Source organism: Leptonychotes weddellii, chromosome 2 (assembly GCF_054177405.1).
Source record: "Leptonychotes weddellii isolate Sample4059 chromosome 2, ASM5417740v2, whole genome shotgun sequence".
In the NCBI taxonomy this organism is placed as follows: Eukaryota; Metazoa; Chordata; class Mammalia; order Carnivora; family Phocidae; genus Leptonychotes; species Leptonychotes weddellii.
In genome coordinates this window covers 174593366-174612953 of record NC_138370.1, presented here as the reverse complement: position 1 = coordinate 174612953, position 19588 = coordinate 174593366, and the positions used below count along the sequence as shown (strand labels likewise).

Genomic DNA, 19588 nt, shown 5'->3' with positions numbered 1-19588 from the left:
ACTATCCCACTTCTAGGAAAGGATCCCAAAGAAATAATCTAGAATATGGAAGAGCCACATATGAAAATATTCTGGAGAGCATAACAGAAAATAAAGAGCAAGATGAACAGGAGTGCCTGGCTGGCTCAGTCAGTAGAGCATGCGACTCTGGGATCTCAGGATTCATGAGTTTGAGCACAGAGATTGCTTAAAAAAAAAAAAGAGCAAGCTAAGTAAATATCCACTAATAAAGAGTGTATTATATTGCTGTTGGAATATTATTTGATGAAACAGAACTTAGCCACTACAAAGAATAAAGATAATGTAATAAAAAGACGTAATGGGAAAAAAAGGATACATAATTTGGTGTATACTCTAATTGTAATAGTATTTTAGAAGAATATATTTTAATACAACTTCATTTACGCATTAAAATGCCCTAGAGGAAAAACTGTTCACACTACAGCGGTAAGATAATGAGTAGTTTATTTTTCTAAGTTTCTTTGGTCAAGATGTTCTATTTGCATGCTTTTTTAAAAAAATCCACACACACCCCCCGCCTCTCTTGTTAAGTAATAGAGATGAACTGTGAACCTACTTCATCTGAAGCAGAGCGAAGACACTGAACAGCAGCCTGTTTTTTCATTTCTTCCAGAGTCAGATCTGAGCACTTTTTCTTACTCTTTCCCCATTTCTTGTAAGCTCCTTTTTCCCAGCCCAGGAAGATGTCATTCTCCTAAAATAAGATTAGACAGAGTTCAATGAACAAGACTAAGAAGCAAGTTTCAAACACTGTTATTTCCCACATGCTCACACATTCCCCTCCCAAGTACATTCACGTTAGTAAGTTCAGAGACCACAGAACATGGTCAGTCTGAGCGCTGTGGAATAATCATTCGTTTGGTTGGTATCTATTACCCAGATTCTCATTATATTATTTATGATTTATTTATGATCTGAAGGAATATGGCCCACTGACATTCAGTAAGTGCTAATAAATATCAGACAATTGTGTGTAAATGCAAGTACATCATAAATTCCAAACTACATACACAATTAATTGTCTTCTCTTCTGTGCTTCTCACTCCTCGATAATGAGTGTTTATATTACTATCAGATTTTAACATTTAACAGTTAGATGGTTCAATCCCTATTTCTTTACCTTGTAGTCTAAAAAACAATTTTATGTTGGCATGACAAGTTTATTTTTCTCCTTGGTTACATAGGCCCATTAATAAAAATCTGAAGAAAATTTGAAAAGTGGGAAGAAAGCAAAATCATCCATGATCCAACCACCCAGTGAAAACTAGAATAATTTGGTCTGCTTCATTTGGTCTTTTCTGTATGGTTTAAAAATCACAGATTTGATTTCATGCTAGTTATAGAATATTGTATTTGACTTAACTTTAACTAAATTGTAAGCATCACCTCAACATTACCACAAATTCTTTGGCTATAGAATATTCTAAGATGTAAGTTTATAGCTATTTCACGAAACTGGGACTTTAAAGTAGTATTTTCAATTGCTTTGCTACTTTGTTTTGCCTTTTAAAAAGCCCTCCATTTGAAAATAAATAAATAGACTTCCATTTGACAAATTACGATTAAAACCAGTGGCCAGACATAAGAAAAAAAAGGATCAGAAAGACAAACAATGGAAAAATTTTAAAAATTACTTAGAAGATGATGTGGCCTACAGCAGACCCTCAGGACATGGTTATAAATATATAAATAAGAGGAGTTAAAGAAGGAAAAGCATAATAAACACAAAAGATTTGAAAAGATCAAATCATACACCATCAACTGTGTGACCCAATTTTTACTTTGATCCAATACATAAAAATTACTTTTATGCCACCAGATAAGAGTGGGAGAACAGTCCCTCCCTCCACACCCATCATAATTAGCATATTTTTTCTTAATTTCTTAGGCATGTTTGCAGATCTCATGAACCCGAAAAACATATTTTCTGGCTGAGTGGTGTCAATTCCAATTTTCCAAGGGAAAATGTGCTTAATGGCCAAGTAAGTACTATCAGTATATTTCCATTTATCTGACGGGTTTGGCTGGACTACACCTGAAACCAGACATTCCTTATCAGTGGTATCTTCTGGTGATAGGGTTTGTCCTCTAACAGGAACAGTGGACAGAACCGTAACAACATAGACTCGAAGCTTCCAAAGGCAGAAAGAAATGTTGTAATTCTATTGTTCATTAGCATATAAAACAAAGTAGAGAAGTTATCTGTGTATTAGTGGAAAACAGGACTCCTTTTTGTTTGCTCTGCTAAGACTGGCTCTTTCTCCTTCTTGAGATTATGAACACGTTTCCCTACTGAAGTTATAGCTCAGCAGAGGTCACCCACATTCAAGGGGCTGAATCAAGTTTTATTATGTAGACGGAAGGGACTTTCAAAACGCAGTTCACATGGACAGGTGCTCTTTACAGAGGCAGTCTGACAATACATATCACATCTTAAACATGGCCGTGTACTTTCAATCTAATAATTCTTTTTTTTTTTTTTTAAAGATTTTATTTATTTATTTGAGAGAGAGAGTGAGAGAGAGAAAGAGCACAAGAGGGGGAGCGGGAGAGGGAGAAGCAGACTCCCTGCTGAGCAGGGAGCCTGATGCGGGACTCGATCCCAGGACTCCAGGATCATGACCTGAGCCGAAGGCAGTCGCTTAACCAACTGAGCCACCCAGGCGCCCTCAATCTAATAATTCTATTTCTGAGAATTTATCCTAACAAAATAATCACCACTCTGCGCACACATTTACCTACTGTGTGTTGATAATAGTGCTGTCAATCAAGGCAAACATGCAGACACAATTTAAACGCCAAATAAGGCAGACTTGGTTAAATAAGTTATACTTCATCCAGGCGATGAGATATTACAGCCATTAAGGAGATTATGAAGCCTATTTATTGACAAAGAAAGCTATCCACAGTATACACAAGAGAAATAGTCTATAAAACAGTACAATCGCATTTCGTGTGAATGTGTGTGCACGTGAACTAAGAGGTCACTGAGGAGCTCATCTCTTGGTGAGTAGGAGAAGGAAACGAATCTTATTTTCTGATTTTTCTTACACTTAGGTCACACTCTTTAGTAGTCAAAAGTTGTTGGGGCGCCTGGGTGGCTCAGTCGGTTGGGCATCTGCCTTCGGGTCAGGTCATGATCCCAGGGTCCTGGGATCGAGCCCCTCGTCGGGCTCCCTGCTAAGCAGGGAGCCTGCTTCTCCGTCTTCCTCTGCCGCTCCCCCCAACTAGTGCTCTCTCCCTCTCCTGACAAGTAAATAAATAAAATCTTTTAAAAATATAAACAAATAGGGCGCCTGGGTGGCTCAGTTGGTTAAGCGACTGCCTTCGGCTCAGGTCATGATCCTGGAGTCCCGGGATCGAGTCCCGCATCGGGCTCCCTGCTCAGCGGGGGGTCTGCTTCTCCCTCTGACCCTCTTCCCTCTCGTGCTCTCTGTCTCTCATTCTCTCTCTCAAATAAATAAATAAAATCTTTAAAATATATATATATATAAACAAATAAATAAAATAAAACCTGTTCATCGCCCTCAAGTGAAACCCTGTACCGTTACCAGTTCCTTCCCATCACTATTTGCTCTCTCCTGAGTCACTGGGGAACTACTCACCTGCTGTCTCTATGGGTCTGCCTATTCTGGAAATTCCATATAAATGAAATGATCCAACAGACTTCCTTTTGTGTCTGAGGTCTTGAAGGCTCATCCTTCATACAGGTTGTGGGATGTATCCGTGCTCCACTCCCTTTTCTGACTGAGTAATATTCCACTGCATTTCATCTGTGCATGCATTCATTAATGGGCATTTGGATTGTTTTACCTGTTGGCTATTACGAACGTTCACATACCAGTTTTTGTATGGACGTTTATTTTCTGTTCTCCCGGTTATACACCTGGGAGTAGAGCTGCTAGATCACACGGCATCTCTGTGTTCAACCTTTTGAGTAACTGTCAGACTATTTTCAAAGCAGCTCTATTTCACCATCACATCAGCAATGTCTCAGGGCTCCACCTCCCCCACAACCTCACTGACACTCGTCATCTCCTGGGTTTTTATTTTAGCTATCTCAGCATGCATGAAGTGGTGTCTCATCATGGTCTTCATCTCCCTAATGACTAACGACATGGAGCATCCTTTCATGTGTTTACTGTCATTTGTCCAGAGAAGATATACCAACGGCCTATTCAAATACTTGGCCCATTTTTAAATGATCTATTCTGAACACACGTCCCTCATTAAATACAGGATTTGAGAACATTTTCTCCAATTCTATAGGTTTTTTTCACTTTCTTGATGGTGTCCTTTGAGTTGGAGAAGTTTTTCATTGTGATAAAGTCTCATTTATTGAGGTCTTTGGCTGCTTGTTTTTGGTGTCCCAAGAAATCACTGCCTCCTCCAAGTCATGAAGATTCACTCCTACATTTTCTTCCAAGAGCCTCATGGTTTAGCTCCTTTCATTCAGGTCTAGAGACCAGATGGAGTTCACATTTGCATGTGGTATGAAGTAGGAGTCCAACTTCCATTACAGGTGGTTACTCTGTTGTCTCCGCACCTTTCGTTGAAAAGACCATTCTTTCCCCCATGAACGGTCTTGTTAGACCAAAAATACACAGGCTCACTCCTGACGCTCACCTCCATCTTCTACAGCGTACACCGTACCAAGTGGCCTTGCTTACCGGAGCCTTGTAGTGAGTTTTGAAATTGAGAAGTGTGAGTCCTCTAACTTTTTTCTTCTTTTCAAGATTTTTTTTTTTTTTTGGCTATTCTGAGTCCCTTTAGAGGTCTATATGGATTTTAGGATCATCTGGCCAATTTCGGCCCCATGGGCGGCAGGGACTCTGACAGGGCTGCGCTGGGTGCGCGTCAGTGTGCGGGGCGCTGCTTACTGACACGGAGTCTTCTGATTGTGAACACGGGAGGTCTTTCCATTTACGCGGTCTTCTTTCATTTCTCTCAGTGACGTTTTCAGTGTGCAAGCCTTGCACTTCTTTTGTTAGATTTATTCCTAAGTATTTTATCCTTTTTGATACTGTTGTAAATGGAATTTTCTTAATTTCATTCCTTACGATTTTCTATATACAAGATTGCATCATCTGCGAGCCACAGATAGTTGTAGTTCTTCCTTTCCAAGTTGGAGGTCTTTTCTTTTCCTTACCTAGCTGCCCTGTTCATGCTGATCTATAAGACGACACAGTGTCTTTCGTCTTTGAAAATGTCTTTTCACACAAACAGATACTGCCAAATATTGATATTAACCTGCAGGCATGTTAATTGCCTAGAAGACATTTATAAAATTCTGTTAGATTCTTCTCTTAATATTTGCCTTTTCACATGTCATTACAGTGCAGATTAGTCACCCCCAAGTAAAAGTTCGGTAGAAGCTTCTCAGTTGAACAGTTGTGAACAGATGTGAAGATACAGACGATCACTCTGCACCGTGTCAAGTGGGAAACCACAGCTGGTCCTGCACTGTGACCCTGGACAAATCCCACCACCAAGCTGGGCCGGAGCGGGGAGCTTGCTTCTTGTTTTCACTTTGACAGAATGAAAACGTACAAAGCAGCTTGCCATTATTTGTGAGTCAAACAATGTTAGCTGTTAGGATGGCTTTATAAATTTTGCAGATACATGCTGTTTTGCCTTGTAATTTTAGGTTGACTTCATTCAGAAACATTATCAAGTGTGTAGCTAAAGTTACATAACAGCGTAGTAGATACACTTTGTGCATTCTGGTTCTTCCACTTACTGTATTTGAGAGCTCCCTTTCTTTTTCTGGTTTCATGTACTGTGTGAATGTATTAGGACTTATTTAAACAATAGCATCAAGCTAATAATCAGCTTTTAAAAGAACACAGTATAAAAAAACAGTTCAAGACATTTCTATTTTATTATGTTTTTAGTCCCCTGTGCTACACTCATTACAAGTCCACTTAGGCGAAAACATAAAATACTGGCCATGTGCCAAATACCTACTCGATAAACTCAGTAAAATCAAGGATGATTTCTCCAAGTCGTAATCTCAAAGACAGAGAAAATTACCAAGTACCAAAAGAAGATCCAGCTAAAGAACATTCTCAGCATGAAAATCTATTACCAAGTACTTTTCCAGACACTACTGTGAGGTGACATAAGGCTAGAGTTTTGATTGACTCTCTCTTGCTGCCTTCTGTCAAAAAGGAAACACTAGGAACCGGAGGAAGAGAAAGAACACGCCATTCTGAAATTACAGCTGGGATAATGACGTCTGCCGTTAGCTGCTCAGCATCCACCCCTGCCTCCCACACCTTCCTGTTAACAGCACCCTGAAAAACCAAAATCATGAAGTGTCTGAATGGGTCTAGTACCACCCCCATCTTCAGGCCCTAACTGGCTTAATACAAATCTGCGTGTTTCATCCCTTTGGCCACAAAGATTGGCTTACACAGGCCTGGGACCAATCAGACCTGGGCACTTGAAAATGAGCAAAAACGGGGGGGGGGGGGTTACACATGCTCTGGCTGCCAGAACTGTGCTCATTTTCACTTGCCCCCCACGTCCCTGGGAGCTGGCTGCAAAACCAAACTGCCAGGGGGAGGCAGGCAGCGAGGCAGGGCAGAAGTTCTAATGACACCGGGAAAGCTCTGAACTGAACCAGGTTCGGGCCAGCCTTACTTCTGGAAATTCAGTTATGGGAGACTTTCCCCACCCCACCTCCCTGTATGCCAATTTAGGCTAAATTTTTGGTTGCTTGTGAATAAAAGATACAGCTAGAATTTGAGGAAGGGCCTAAGTAATGAATCCACTTCTTGTTGCTCAACAGAAGGGCGACTTGTCTCTAAAAAACAAACATTATTTCAGGTTAACCCCACCTAGGTCCTCAGTCAACAATGACAACTCTTCACTGTCCTCCCTACACTCAGCGGCCTAACCAGTCTCCCCAGCAGCACACGCCATCCTGCAGTGCCGGGGGTCTAGAGAACTGGTCTGTCCCGGGGGCTGACGAGCAACCCCCGACACAGCACGTCAGGTTCGTTGGGATCGGTCCGCTCACCCTCCCAGTCTCACCCCCCACTCCCGCCCCTGCCCTGCTCGTCTCCAGCCTCACAACACAGGCCCTTCCTGTTTCCGTGACCTCGCATGCACTCTCCCTTCCTCTTTCCTTCAACTGATCAACTGGTCTCTCCTCTGTCATTCCCACTGCCATCGTCCCCCATCCACAGTGCCCCCAGCTCTGCACAGCTAGTGTTTCACAGGTCCCAAAACTAGCAGCAATCTCTGGAGGACCATCGCTAGTCAGCCCTCTACTCCTGGTGCTTGTCACAGTGTCTGACACGTCATGGGCATCCACGTGGTGAGCGAAAGAGCAGACATGTGCATTTAAAAAATGCAATTATTTATATTAAAAAAATAATGCAATTACTTATATTCAAAACCTTCTCTCTATTCCATTTAAAGGTTCTACCCTTGGGCACCTGGGTGGCTCAGTTGTTAAGCGTCTGCCTTCGGCTCAGGTCGTGATCTCAGGGTCCTGGGATCGAGCCCTGCATCGGGCTCCCCGCTCAGCGAGAAGCCTGCTTCTCCCTCTCCCACTCCCCCCTGCTTGTGTTCCCTCTCTCGCTGTCTCTCTCTCTGTCAAATAAATAAAATCTTTAAAAAATAAAGGTTCTCCCCCCGAAAAACCCACATTTTTATTATGGTGTCTTAGGGAGTCTGTGGACATGAATTTGTGTACCATCCACAGTGCTCACTCCTACTCTGATGGTACTATCATGTTCCCTACGTGTAAGGTTTATTTAATCACGGTCTGCTGAGTAAACGTATGCTGAAATTCAGCATACGTGGTGAGATAGCTGAGGAACCCAGGACGGGTCAGATTTTGTGGTACAGATTTTGTGGTAGTTACTGTGAAAGAGAACCATAATCTTCCAGGGGAACAATGCAGATGCTAGCTTCCCCAGGTAGAGATACGCTCAACTAATGGTGGTAGACCACAAGAGCATGTCACAAGTGGTTCCAGGAATAAACAAGCTGTGCCCAATGCAGAAGTCATCAGTCCCACTCGGCAGTCAGTACTGGGATATTCTTATTTAGCCTCCTGCAATACAAATAATGCAATAATGCAGCTACATTTCTAGAATGATGGACTCTGAGGTAGAAGATACAACTCAATTAGGAGATCTACAAGAAACTGTAACAAAGCTACACTAATCAAAACAGAGTGGTACTAGCAGAAAGACAGATATTAGACCAAAGAAACAGAACAGAGAGACCAGAAACAGACCCTCGTGCACGTGGTCAAATGATTTTCAACAACAGTGCCACGACCACTCAATGGGAAAAGGACAGTCTTTTCAAGAAATGGTGCTGGGAAGACTGGACATCTCCTGCAAAAGAATGACACTGGATCCGTACCTCACACCATATACAAAATTTAATCAGAAGTGGATCAAAGGTGTATATGTAAGAGCTAAATCTATAAATCTCTGGGAAGAAACAGGGTAAAGCTTCATGACATTAGTTTTGGCAGTGATCTCTTGGACAGGACACCAAAGGCAAAGGCAACAAAAGAAAAAAATAGACAAATTGGAGTTCATGAAAATTTTTAAATTTTGTATATTAAAGGCACTCTGTATCTACAGAGTGAAAAGACAGCCCACAGGGTGGGAGAAAATATTTCCAACCTTGTCTCCAATGGGGGGGATTAACACTAAAACATATGGAGAACTCCCAACATTCAACGACAGCAAGAAACAGCTCGATTAAAAAATGGGCAAAGGACATGAACAGACGGTCTTCCACAGAAGACACCCAGATGGCCCGTGAGCACAGGAAAAGATGTTCAGCAATTAGTGATCATCAGGGAGAATGCAAATCAAACCACAATGAGATACCTACCACCTCACACCCATCAGGATGGCTACCATCAAAAAACTAGAAAATAACAAAAGTGTGAGTCATTTTTACAGAGAAATTGAACCCCTGTGCACTGTTGGTGGGAATGTAAAATGGTGTAGCTGCTGGAGGTTCCTCAAAAAATTTAAAACAGAAGGGCGCCTGGGTGGCTCAGTCGGTTAAGCATCTGCCTTCGGCTCAGGTCATGATCTCACGTCGGGCTCCCTGCTCAGCAGGAGAGTCTGCTTCATCCTTTCCCTCTGCCCCTACCCCCTCTCGTGCTCTCACTCTCTCTCTCAAATAAATAAAATTTAAAAAAAAAAAAAAGTTTTTTTAAACAGAATTACCATATGACCCAGCAATTCCACTTCTGAGTACATACCCCCCCGCAAATTGAAAGCAGGGTCTCAAAGAAATACTGTTTCATATTCATGGCAGTGTCATTCACAACAGCTATGACATGGAAGAAACCCAAGTGTCTACTGACAGATGGATACGCAAAATGTGGCATTTTCCTACAATGGAATATTATATAGCCTTAAAAAAGGAGGAAATTCTGACACATGCTACAACATGAATGATGTCTTTCAGTACATAAACAGACAAACTGATTCATCCTGATGATGGATTATTCAGTGTCACAAAGCAATGAGCTATCCAGCCACAAAAAGACCAGGAGGAAACTTAAATGCCTATTAGTCGGTGAAAGAAGCCAATCTGAAAAGGTCATAGGCTGTGTGATCCCAATTCTATGACATTCCGGAATAGGCAAAACTATGGAGGCAGTAAAGAGACCAAAGGCTGCCAGGGATTGGGGGACAGAGGGATGAACAGGTGGAGCACGGAGGGTGTTTGGGGTAGGGAAACTACTCTGGAAGATACTGTGATGATGGATACATGGCCTTTACTCTGCATATGTCCAAATCCAGAGACTGTTCAACACAGACCGTGAAACCTACTGTGAGCTATGGACTTCAGGTGATGATGTGTCAGTGCAGGTTCACTAACAAAGGTCCTGCATGGGTGGGGGTGTCGGTAACGGGAGAGGCTCTGCACGTGTGGAGCAGGGGGTAGGTAGGAAATCTCTTCTTCTCAATTTTACTGGGAACCAAAATGTCACTGGCAGCAGACCAACCTTCCTGCCCGCACCAACCAGAAAAGCCAGAAAAAATGCAAAAGCAAAGCAAGAAAGAACACCTGGGCTGAAACATTAAGAGACTGTCCAAGCACCCAGGCCTTGAGAAGACAAGGAGGGGGAACCGTCCTAGGCAAAGGCAGCTGGTGGCACAGGGGACGGACATCTGAGCCTGTTCTCCCCTCTGGGAAATGTACCCGTTCTAGGCACAGGGCAAGAGGTAGAGAAAAAGGTGGCCCTTTAAGAGACAGAGAAACCAGTGGAGCTGGGGGCGGCCTCTCAGGCCTGGCCAGAACACACTAGTGAGGCAGATGCCAATAGCCCAGAGGAAGGGAGTGGAAAACAGGCCACACTGCCGGCTTCCTCTCTGGGCACCCGGGGCTTCTGTGCTGATGGTAATGTGTTAATTGTCTATCTGGCTGTCATTACATAGATATGATCTCCGTGACTATTCACCCATTACTACCCTAATTGGTATAGATTCTAGGCCTCAATAAAAAGCATAAGGAAAAAACCCCTCTTGTATTTCTGTGCAGAATCCATGGTTGCTCCCTATCTGGAACAGTTAGTGAACCTCTGTAAGCTAAAACAATCTGACATCGTAAGAACACCTAAAGCAATCACACAGATTGAGGGACGACCACGAAAGGACAATCTCGGAGGAGGTGTGCAAAGAGAAAACTCCTGGGAAGAAACAAGGAGAACAAAATCATGAAGAGTGGGTAACACTGCAAATGGTTTATTTGTCTGAAACACAAATCTCAGAATGTAGTACAACCAGGAAAGATTTCCCCAAACTGAAAAGCATTTTAGAAGAAAATGCTACTTTGTATGCAGGTACTTTGAGAGGACTTTTTTTTTTTTAAAGTAGGCTCCAAGCCCAGTGCAGAGCCCAATGAGCTTGAACTCACAACCCTGAGATCAAGACCTGAGGTGAATCAAGAGCTGGACACTTAACTGACTGTGCCACCCAGGTGCCCGGAGGACGGCTTTTTGACAGCGCAGCACCCTAATCACTCCAGACTACCTCTGGGGCACCATCTTCTCCTATTCTTAGTCCCTATGGTGCCAGGTGCTTGTAGCCCAGGCAAAGTCCCCTCGTCCTAGTAGTTGGGTCAAGAATCGCACCATGACCAAGCTGTCCTACCAGGAGGGGGGAGTCCGGGGTTCCGGTGGAGGGGGCTGGGTGGTGGGGGAGGCAGGGGTATGCTTGAGAATACAGGCAATAGATAAGGCAAGCTTCATGGCGGGGGCACAGATTCTATGGAAGGCCCTGGGTCAGGCTGCCACTGAGGCCAGCCCTAGCCTCTGGACATTTGTTCAAGTTTTTAGTTTTTATTTTTATTTTTTTAAGATTTTAAGTAATCTCTACATCCAACGTGGGGCCCAAACCTATAACCCTGAGATCAAAAGTCGCAGGCCCCATGGACTAAGCTAGCTGGGCGCCCCTGCACATTTGAAGTTTTTAAATCCATAAAGGCTCCCAATTGACTAGCTGTGTGATCCTGGGCGAGTAACTCTGCCACCATGTCTAAGTGCCTCCACCTGCGGGGCTGAGAGCACAGGGCCAACGGTGAGGTAGAGGGCAGGGAGAGTGAGCGCACGGACTTGCGGCTGGCTCACTGTACACGGGGTGCGTGTGCTTGTCTTTACTACCACTTCTGTGTGAGCAAGACCAAGCGCGGCTCTCTGTCATCATCACACGCCCCTGACACAGATTTCATTATGCTGAGAACATTAATATATAAAGACACAAAAAATGTTTTAATAAACTCTTGGATGATAGTTTTAATTTACTAATTATAGAAGAGAGAAAATTAAGAAGTTGTGGGGTTCTAAGAATGGGGTAGTGAAAGGCAGTCCTATCTTCCTAAAATAACTCTTCCTACTCATGAAAGATTATGGGGAATTTGCTGCTGACCAGCAACCCAGCACAACCCTGAGGCAAGAAAAGTAAACTCCCACCTTTCAATTACAGTTTTACTGTAAGCTTCCCTTTTAGCCAATTTTAAGTAAGACAATAAAATATTTTTGAGGGGCAACTGTGTGGCTCAGTCGCCTAGACGTCTAACTCTGGATTTCAGCTCAGGTCCTGATCTAAGGGTCATGGGTTTAAGCCTGCATTGGGCTCCACACTGGGCGTGGAGCCTACTTATATATATATATATATATTTTTTTTTTTTAAGAATTTTTTTAATTTATTCATTTGAGACAGAGAGATAGAGAGAGAGAGAGAGAGTAGGAGCAGTGAGGAGGGGCAGAGGAAGAGGGAGAAGCAGACTCCCTGCTCAGGACCTGGAGATCACGACCTAAGCCAAAGACAGACACTTAACCATCTGAGCCACCCAGGCGCCCCTTATACTTTTATGTTATATGTATTTTTATATTTATATTATATTATATATTTATATTTATGTTATATACAATATATATATATTTTAAACAATTTAACTCAAATCTATTTTAACAGAGACTTTATGCTCTGAGTTTCCCGGCAATGCATGCTGCCATGGAACTCACTTTTACTTTGCAGTGACTCAACTCCTAATTCAAATGTGAACTAACATGCATGAATTTTTCCCCACCTCTATAAACCCCGAGTACATTAAAAAACATTAAACCAATTCCACCTAGTTTCTAAAGTTTGCTTTACAACAAAGTGTTGTTATTCATCCAATAATTATTTGTTATATCTGAAAACAAACAGAAACAACAAAAACTCTCTCATGATAAACACTGGGCACATGATTTGGGTCTGACAGACACGAGTTTACATCCTGACTTGTTACTGTGTGGCCTCAGGCAGCTCACCGAACCTCCTCGGAATGTCCACTTCCACACGAGTGGAGACAGAATACTCCTCACCCTCAAGGTACGGAAGGAAGGCTGAGAGAGGCCCTTCGGCACATGGCTGCCGCTGCTCTGGGCCTGCTGTGGTGCTCCCCACGTGACGGGGCCACTGATCTTAAAAGGAGAAAGGCATTACACTAGACTGCCAACCAGCAGATGCAGAGGGACAACAGAGCTAGAGCAGTCACCTGGTACAGGTGATCCAGGCGGAGTCACCTAGGCCCGGCATAAGTGCCAGTCTCCCGCACAGGTCACAGGTCACCCGGAGAAGAGCGCTCAGCTTCGCACTGGAGAAACGCGGCAGACGTCGGCCAAGCCAGCGCTGCCACCAGGAAGCCGACCGACGTCATGTGCGTTTGCTGAGGTGCAAGGAGAAGAAGGGGACTCCACCGCTCATGCAACGTCACTGCCATCAACACACAGGCTGATGCTAAACAGGAGCAAACATCAGACGAACCCAAAGGTAAAGCATGTGCCGCAAAACAGCAGGTCTGTAATCTTCGAAAATGTCAACGTCGTGAGCCACAGAGGAAAGACACGGAACTATTCCAGATTAAAGGACCCAGGAGGAGCACCCACTGAAGTCAGTGCGTGGTCTCCAACTGGATCCCGGACGAGGGCAACGCTGTAACGCAGGACATTACTGGGACAATGGATAAAAAGGGAACACCAACGTATGTTATATACCAACGGGTTGGTGTTAATTTTCCTGAATTTTATAACTCTCATGGCTATCTAAGAGAAAGTCCAATCTTAAGAAACATATGCTGATTTAATCAGGGTATCAAAATGAGGGGAGAAATAAAGCAAAAGCAGGAAAATACGAGCAACAGGTGACTCAGTAAAGAGTACACAAGAGGGGCGCCTGGGTGGCTCAGTCGTTAAGCATCTGCCTTCGGCTCAGGTCGTGATCCTGGGGTCCTGGGATCGAGCCCCGCATCGGGCTCCCTGCTCAGCGGGAAGCCTGCTTCTCCCTCTCCCACTCCCCCTGCTTTGTGTTCCCTCTCTCATGGTCTCTCTCTCTGTCAAATAAATACATAAAATCTTTAAAAAAAAAAACAAACCCAAACGAAAAACAAACAAAAAAATACTTGATGGGGTTTTAAAAAAAAAGAGTACACAAGAGTTCCTCATCTTGTGTTGTCATTCTGATGTTTTTTGAAATTATTTCACAAGAAGTCAAAAATGTTTGGGGGCGCCTGGGTAGCTCAGTCGTTGAGTGTCTGCCTTCGGCTCAGGTCATGGTCCCAGGGTCCTGGGATGGAGCCCCGCATCCGGCTCCCTGCTCAGCAGGAAGCCTGCTTCTCTCTCCCACTCCCCCTGCTGGTGTTCCCGCTCTCGTTGTCTCTCTCTCTCTGTCAAATAAATAAAGAAAATCTAAAAAAAAAAAAAAAGAAAGAAAAAGAAGTAAAAAATGTTTAAGAAGAGGAGTATCTGGGGGCGCCTGGTGGGGCTCAGTCGGTGAAGCATCCGCCTTCGGCTCAGGTCATGATCTCAGGGCCCAGGGATCGCCCTGAACTGGGCTCTCTCTGCTCAGCAGGAAGCCTGCTTCTCCCTCTCCCTCTACCCCACTCCCTGCTTGTGCCTTCTCTCTCCCTCTCCCTCTCTCTCTCAAATAAATAAAATCTTAAAAAAAAAAAAAAAAAGATGAATATCTGATTTCTGTGCTCAAAGACATTATAATCTACTGGGAAAGATAATATTTTCTAATAGCTGCAAAGAAGAGCTCTCCACTAGAAACATCAAGTATGGAAGCAGACGACGCAGGTCCTTGGGGAACGAGCAGAGGACTCGCAGGGTGCAGCCACGGGGGCCCTGCAGGGCGGGTCAGAATCGGGGTTCATACCTACATCTGAAAGTGACAGGTAGCGAGCTCCTGAGGAGCTGTGAGTGCCTTTACCGGAGCATGGTAATCATGAGCAAAAGAAGAAAGGAAGGAAGGAAAGAGAAGAATCTGTGGACACAAAGTGACTGCGGAGCATCCCTAGCGTCCACACATCCGAGGTGCTGCTCTCCAGGGCCGCGTGGGACCCCAGCGATGCCACAGCTGCCTTTACAGCCCTGCTCAAAGCAGAGGCCTGCGCTGCACTCTGCTGGGTGTCCCGCCTCCTGGGACCACGGCGGGTCAGCCTTTCTTCCTACCCAATCACCCTGGGCAGCTGAGACCAAGGTCTTGTGCAGAATCTGTTTCTTAGAACTCAGGAGCTCTTCATGGGTTTGTTTTCACCAAGATTAGGAAAAATGAGGGATTAAACGTGGCAGATAAGGCTTGTAGCTGCAGCAATAGCCTTAAAACTGGCCATCTGCAAGTCAAGATTAGACTATTCACGGACGGAGGGTGAGAAAAGACTCAAGGAAACAGACCCCCCCCAAAGTGGAGTCATCTGGCCTCCAGATGAGGAGCTAGGCCACCACAATCTGACCCAAGGATCAAGAACCACAACTGGCCAGCGTCTGAATCACAGAAGGTGGACAAGGCCCTCCATTCTCCTACCCCCTGCTAGGGAGACTGCCCTCGGCTCTGAGCCCAAACTCTCCTCTGGGGGTACAGTGAGCACAGCCTCTCCTGGAGTCATGGGAAAGTAACATCAGGGCTAACTGACCTCCTAGGCCACCTCTTACTAAAACAAGTATTGTTTTCAATTTGACCTTCCCCATCGGCACGGGACTTGGCACTGGGCTGAGGGGAAGAGTATTTTAGGAGCCTTTATTTCCCTTTCGACTCCCCTTGCAACTCCAGACAAGTTCTGTTTTCGCTAACCTTCATCTGTCCTGCCTCCTAGAGATGAAGCAGCACTCTGGAAGGAGGATCAAGCTGGACAGTTGGACATGGAGAGCTGCCTTGCCCCTGACCCCCAAGCCCTCCCAAGAAAGGAACCAGAGGAATTGCAAACACGTCTCATCAGAGAGGTGTCAACTAGAACCCGAACAGTAGGCCTTGTGTTTCGTTACCTTCTCAATGCCCTAGAGCATATGCAGTACATAAATACTTTGTGTGAATAAACTTATTGGTGTTGATAAAATATTCTAGGCAGATACTGTTAACACAAAATCCTAAGAGTATACAATTTTTGAGTTAAGAGACTTATCTTCCTCATTCCTGGAAATAAAAATTCTGATGTTTGTAGATTAAACATTTTATTTGCCCTTAAAAACATATATATACATGTATATATATATATATATACATGTATATATATATATATATATAGGGGCACCTGGGTGGCTCAGTTGGTTAAGCGACTGCCTTCGGCTCAGGTCATGATCCTGGAGTCCCGGGATCGAGTCCCACATCGGGCTCCCCGCTCAGCAGGGAGTCTGCTTCTCCCTCTGACCCTCCCCCTCTCATGCTCTCTGTCTCCCATTCTCTCTCTCAGATAAATAAAACCTTTAAAAAAAAAAAAAAATCTTTATATATATATATATACATATATATATATATTACATTTATTGGGAAGATGATAGAAAATAGTAGAGCCTTAGTAAAGAAATTATACAAAATTGTGATTACCAACATGATTATTAGGTTATATCTCAACCCCCTGGAAATGCTAACCTAATTCTCAGCAGCCAAGGCAGTAAGCAACTGGAAGCAGGGAAAATACAGCTGTGTCCAGCTAGAAAGGATAAGGAACACCAGCAGTAAGAAAACACACTCTATACAGCTGATGAGTGAGGAACGTTAAACACAGTGGTGAAATGCTGTATTTATAGTACTTGGAGGCTTTTCTGTGGTTTGGAAGCCACTCTGTTCTGTCAGTGAAAACTTTATTCCTGCTTTCAGTGTTAGTAACAATGGTTTAGAACAACAACAACAAAAACAGCCACAAAACACTCGGTTTAATGTGAACTCTGCACACAGAAGTCAACCAGAGCCCATGTGGTCACTGGGGACAACTGTGCCACCCTTCGGGAGGCCTCACTTCCAGGAGCAACTCTGGGAGGGTGGGACTAGAACTGGGTTTTGTTTTGTTTTTTTCTCTCAAGAACCTAGATGTGCTTACTTTCTCAGATAAAATCTGTAATGGCCAGCCGACGGGGTGACCTACAATGACTTACAGCAATGTTACGTGCTTCACCCAGCTTCTAAGTCCACTGGTTGGTAACACACACTTTGGTTAACCAGCAATTTAACATGAAAATGAAGTACTCAACCCTGGAATGTTAAAAAGTATCACAGACCCCAGGATTACAAGGCCCGGTGGTCACGTGTGAGGCTCCTAACCGGCAGAGAGCAGCGCTTCTCCAAGGCGGCGGGTCACCACCCTCCCTGCCCGCGACCAGATCTGAGCTAGAGCGCGGTCCACATGGAGAAAGCCTCCTGACGGAGAAAGCAGCTGAACTAACCGCTGTGCCTGGACAGCTCTCTTAACGCCGCCCAACAGGTTAGGAGTCTGTGGCCCGATGTGCCGACAAGCCCGTCCTGGAGCGTGAGAGCGCTCTAGAAGAGAAATGCAAACATGCGGACACAACCAGGAATTGTCACAAAACATTACAAGAGGGAAGTACCTGTTCCTGCAGGTCGTAGTCGTAGCTGTCGTGCAGCAGAAGACTGAGGACGTAGCGGGTATAAATCATGGCATCGATGCCACATTTCTCCAGCTCCTGCCCCAGCCAGGTCTGCACTGGGCCCAGAGCATGAAGGAGAGACATTTCAGAAACAGATACGGGGCCTGGATAAGAGCTTGAGGAGCTTTCAGATGGTAAACCATCCACAACAACTGTACAGATAGGGCGCATGAATTTAGGTTGCTGACATCCTTAAAATGTGAAGCATTTTCTGCAGTTGATGTTCTGTTGGTATCTGGAGGGGATTTTCACTCCAGTAAAAAGGAGAGATGCTTGACATCTAGGATAAGCATCTATTTTTGCTGGCAGTCAGCCATTAGAACAGAATTTCCCTCTTCAGGCATGACCAATGAATCAACATCCTGACAGCAATACACATGTAGATGTGATTTTCTACTTTACTTTCATTGAGGCCAAATGGAAGTCTCCGGCAGAACCTACAAAAGTGAGAGAGAAAAAAAGGTATGATAAATTACTGATCTTTTGAAAAAAAATCCAAATGAATTTTATTGAAATTTGGTGTCTTAGAACACGATTTCTTTTTGCTGTAATGTTTGACATTTTAAAACAAGTGACATTTCAAAATTTTAAGCTTAATATCATTTAAGAGGAAAACTCTCAAATTTACTATTGCTGTGCTTGTGCTCAATCATAACAATGTTTATTTTGCTGTCTCAAGAGACTGGGCTAATAAAATTTTGTTCATCGGTAATGCTGAAAGAATCTGTGTGGTAACAAATCACTAGTTCAATTTTTTAGTGTAATAGACACAAGCAGCTAAATAGTAATTTCACTTAAACAATGGTTAAAAAGTAGTCTTTTAAATTGAAGATTTCGTAAAGGTAATCATCTCGTATGGCTAAAAGATTTGCACGGCTGCTCGCTAATTATTTCATAAAAGTTAAGGTAAAACATGGATTTGGCTCATAGCCACACCAGGCTAGATGGTTAAACCTGCTTTATTCTACTATACCTCGGCTGACAGTTTGCCTACTTGTTGTGAAAGAAGCCATGCTCTTAATAGCTTTCCCTTAAGTTAACCTACTTTCAACATGTCAAACTAATCTAATGGCCTTATTAAATCACTCATGCCACCAGAAGATGAAAACTACCACAGTAACAGGTAAATCTCATCAGCTCAGCCTCTACATGAATTTTAGCAGACAATAAGAGGGTTACCAAAAGTGACTTTTAGGGGCACCTGGGTGGCTCAGTCAGTTAAGCATCCAACTCCTGATTTAGGCTCAGGTCATGGTCTCCCAGTCATGAAATTCAGCCCCATGTCAGGCTCCCTGCTCAGCAGGGAGTCTGCTTGAGATCCTTTCCCTCTCCCTCTAACGCTCACCCTGCTCACATACTCTCTAAAAAAATAAATAAATCTTAAAAAAAAAAAAGTGATTTTAGGGACGCCTGGGTGGCTCAGTCGGTTAAGCGTCTGCCTTCGGCTCAGCTCATGATCCCAGGGTCCTGGGATCGAGTTCCGCATCAGGCTCCCTGCTCAGTGGGGAGCCTGCTTCTCCCTCTGCCTGCCGCTCCCCCTGCTTGTGCATGCGTGCTCTCTCGCTCTAATAAATAATAAATAAATCTTTTTTAAAAAGTGACTTTTAAAGGAGATTAGTAAAACATGAAGTCTGAAAGACTCTTCACCAAAGATTTAAGACTCCATTTCTTTCATTTCATGAATAACTACACAGTAAGTTTTACATACATTAAATATAAAGAAAAACTGTTTAAATCTACCATAGGAATAAGTTATTAGATTAAGTTGTCATTAATGTATATTCTATTTTTAAAAATTTTCTCGGGCGCCTGGGTGGCTCAGTTGGTTAAGTGACTGCCTTCGGCTCAGGTCATGATCCTGAAGTCCCGGGATCGAGTCCCGCATCGGGCTCCCTGCTCAGCGGGGGGTCTGCTTCTCCCTCTGCCCTCTTCCCTCTCGTGCTCTCTGTCTCTCATTCTCTCTCAAATAACTAAATAAAATCTTTAAAAAAAAAAAAAAATTTTCTCTACCATACTGTCTTTTCTGAATTACAGAAAATAGGGGCACCTGGGTGGCTCAGTCAGTTAAGTGTCTGCCTTCAGCTCGGGTCATGATCCTGGGGTCCTGGAATCGAGCCCCACGTCAGGCTCTCTGCTCAGCCAGGAGCC

The 19588-nt window shown here is 43.9% G+C and overlaps 1 protein-coding gene across 10 annotated transcripts in view; it reads right to left on the bottom strand.

Moving 5' to 3' along the window:
• KIAA0232 (KIAA0232 ortholog) overlaps positions 1-19588 on the bottom strand; it is an 87746-nt gene that overhangs the window by 34627 nt on the left and 33531 nt on the right. For all 10 annotated transcript variants that reach the window (XM_081812670.1, XM_081812666.1, XM_081812668.1 and 7 more), the window contains 2 exons: positions 17381-17877; positions 578-715 (listed from right to left, as the gene is read on the bottom strand). In XM_081812670.1, coding sequence (XP_081668796.1) covers positions 578-715; positions 17381-17611 — 369 coding nt within the window. In that variant the 5' untranslated portion in view covers positions 17612-17877. The remainder of the gene's footprint in view (positions 1-577; positions 716-17380; positions 17878-19588) is intronic.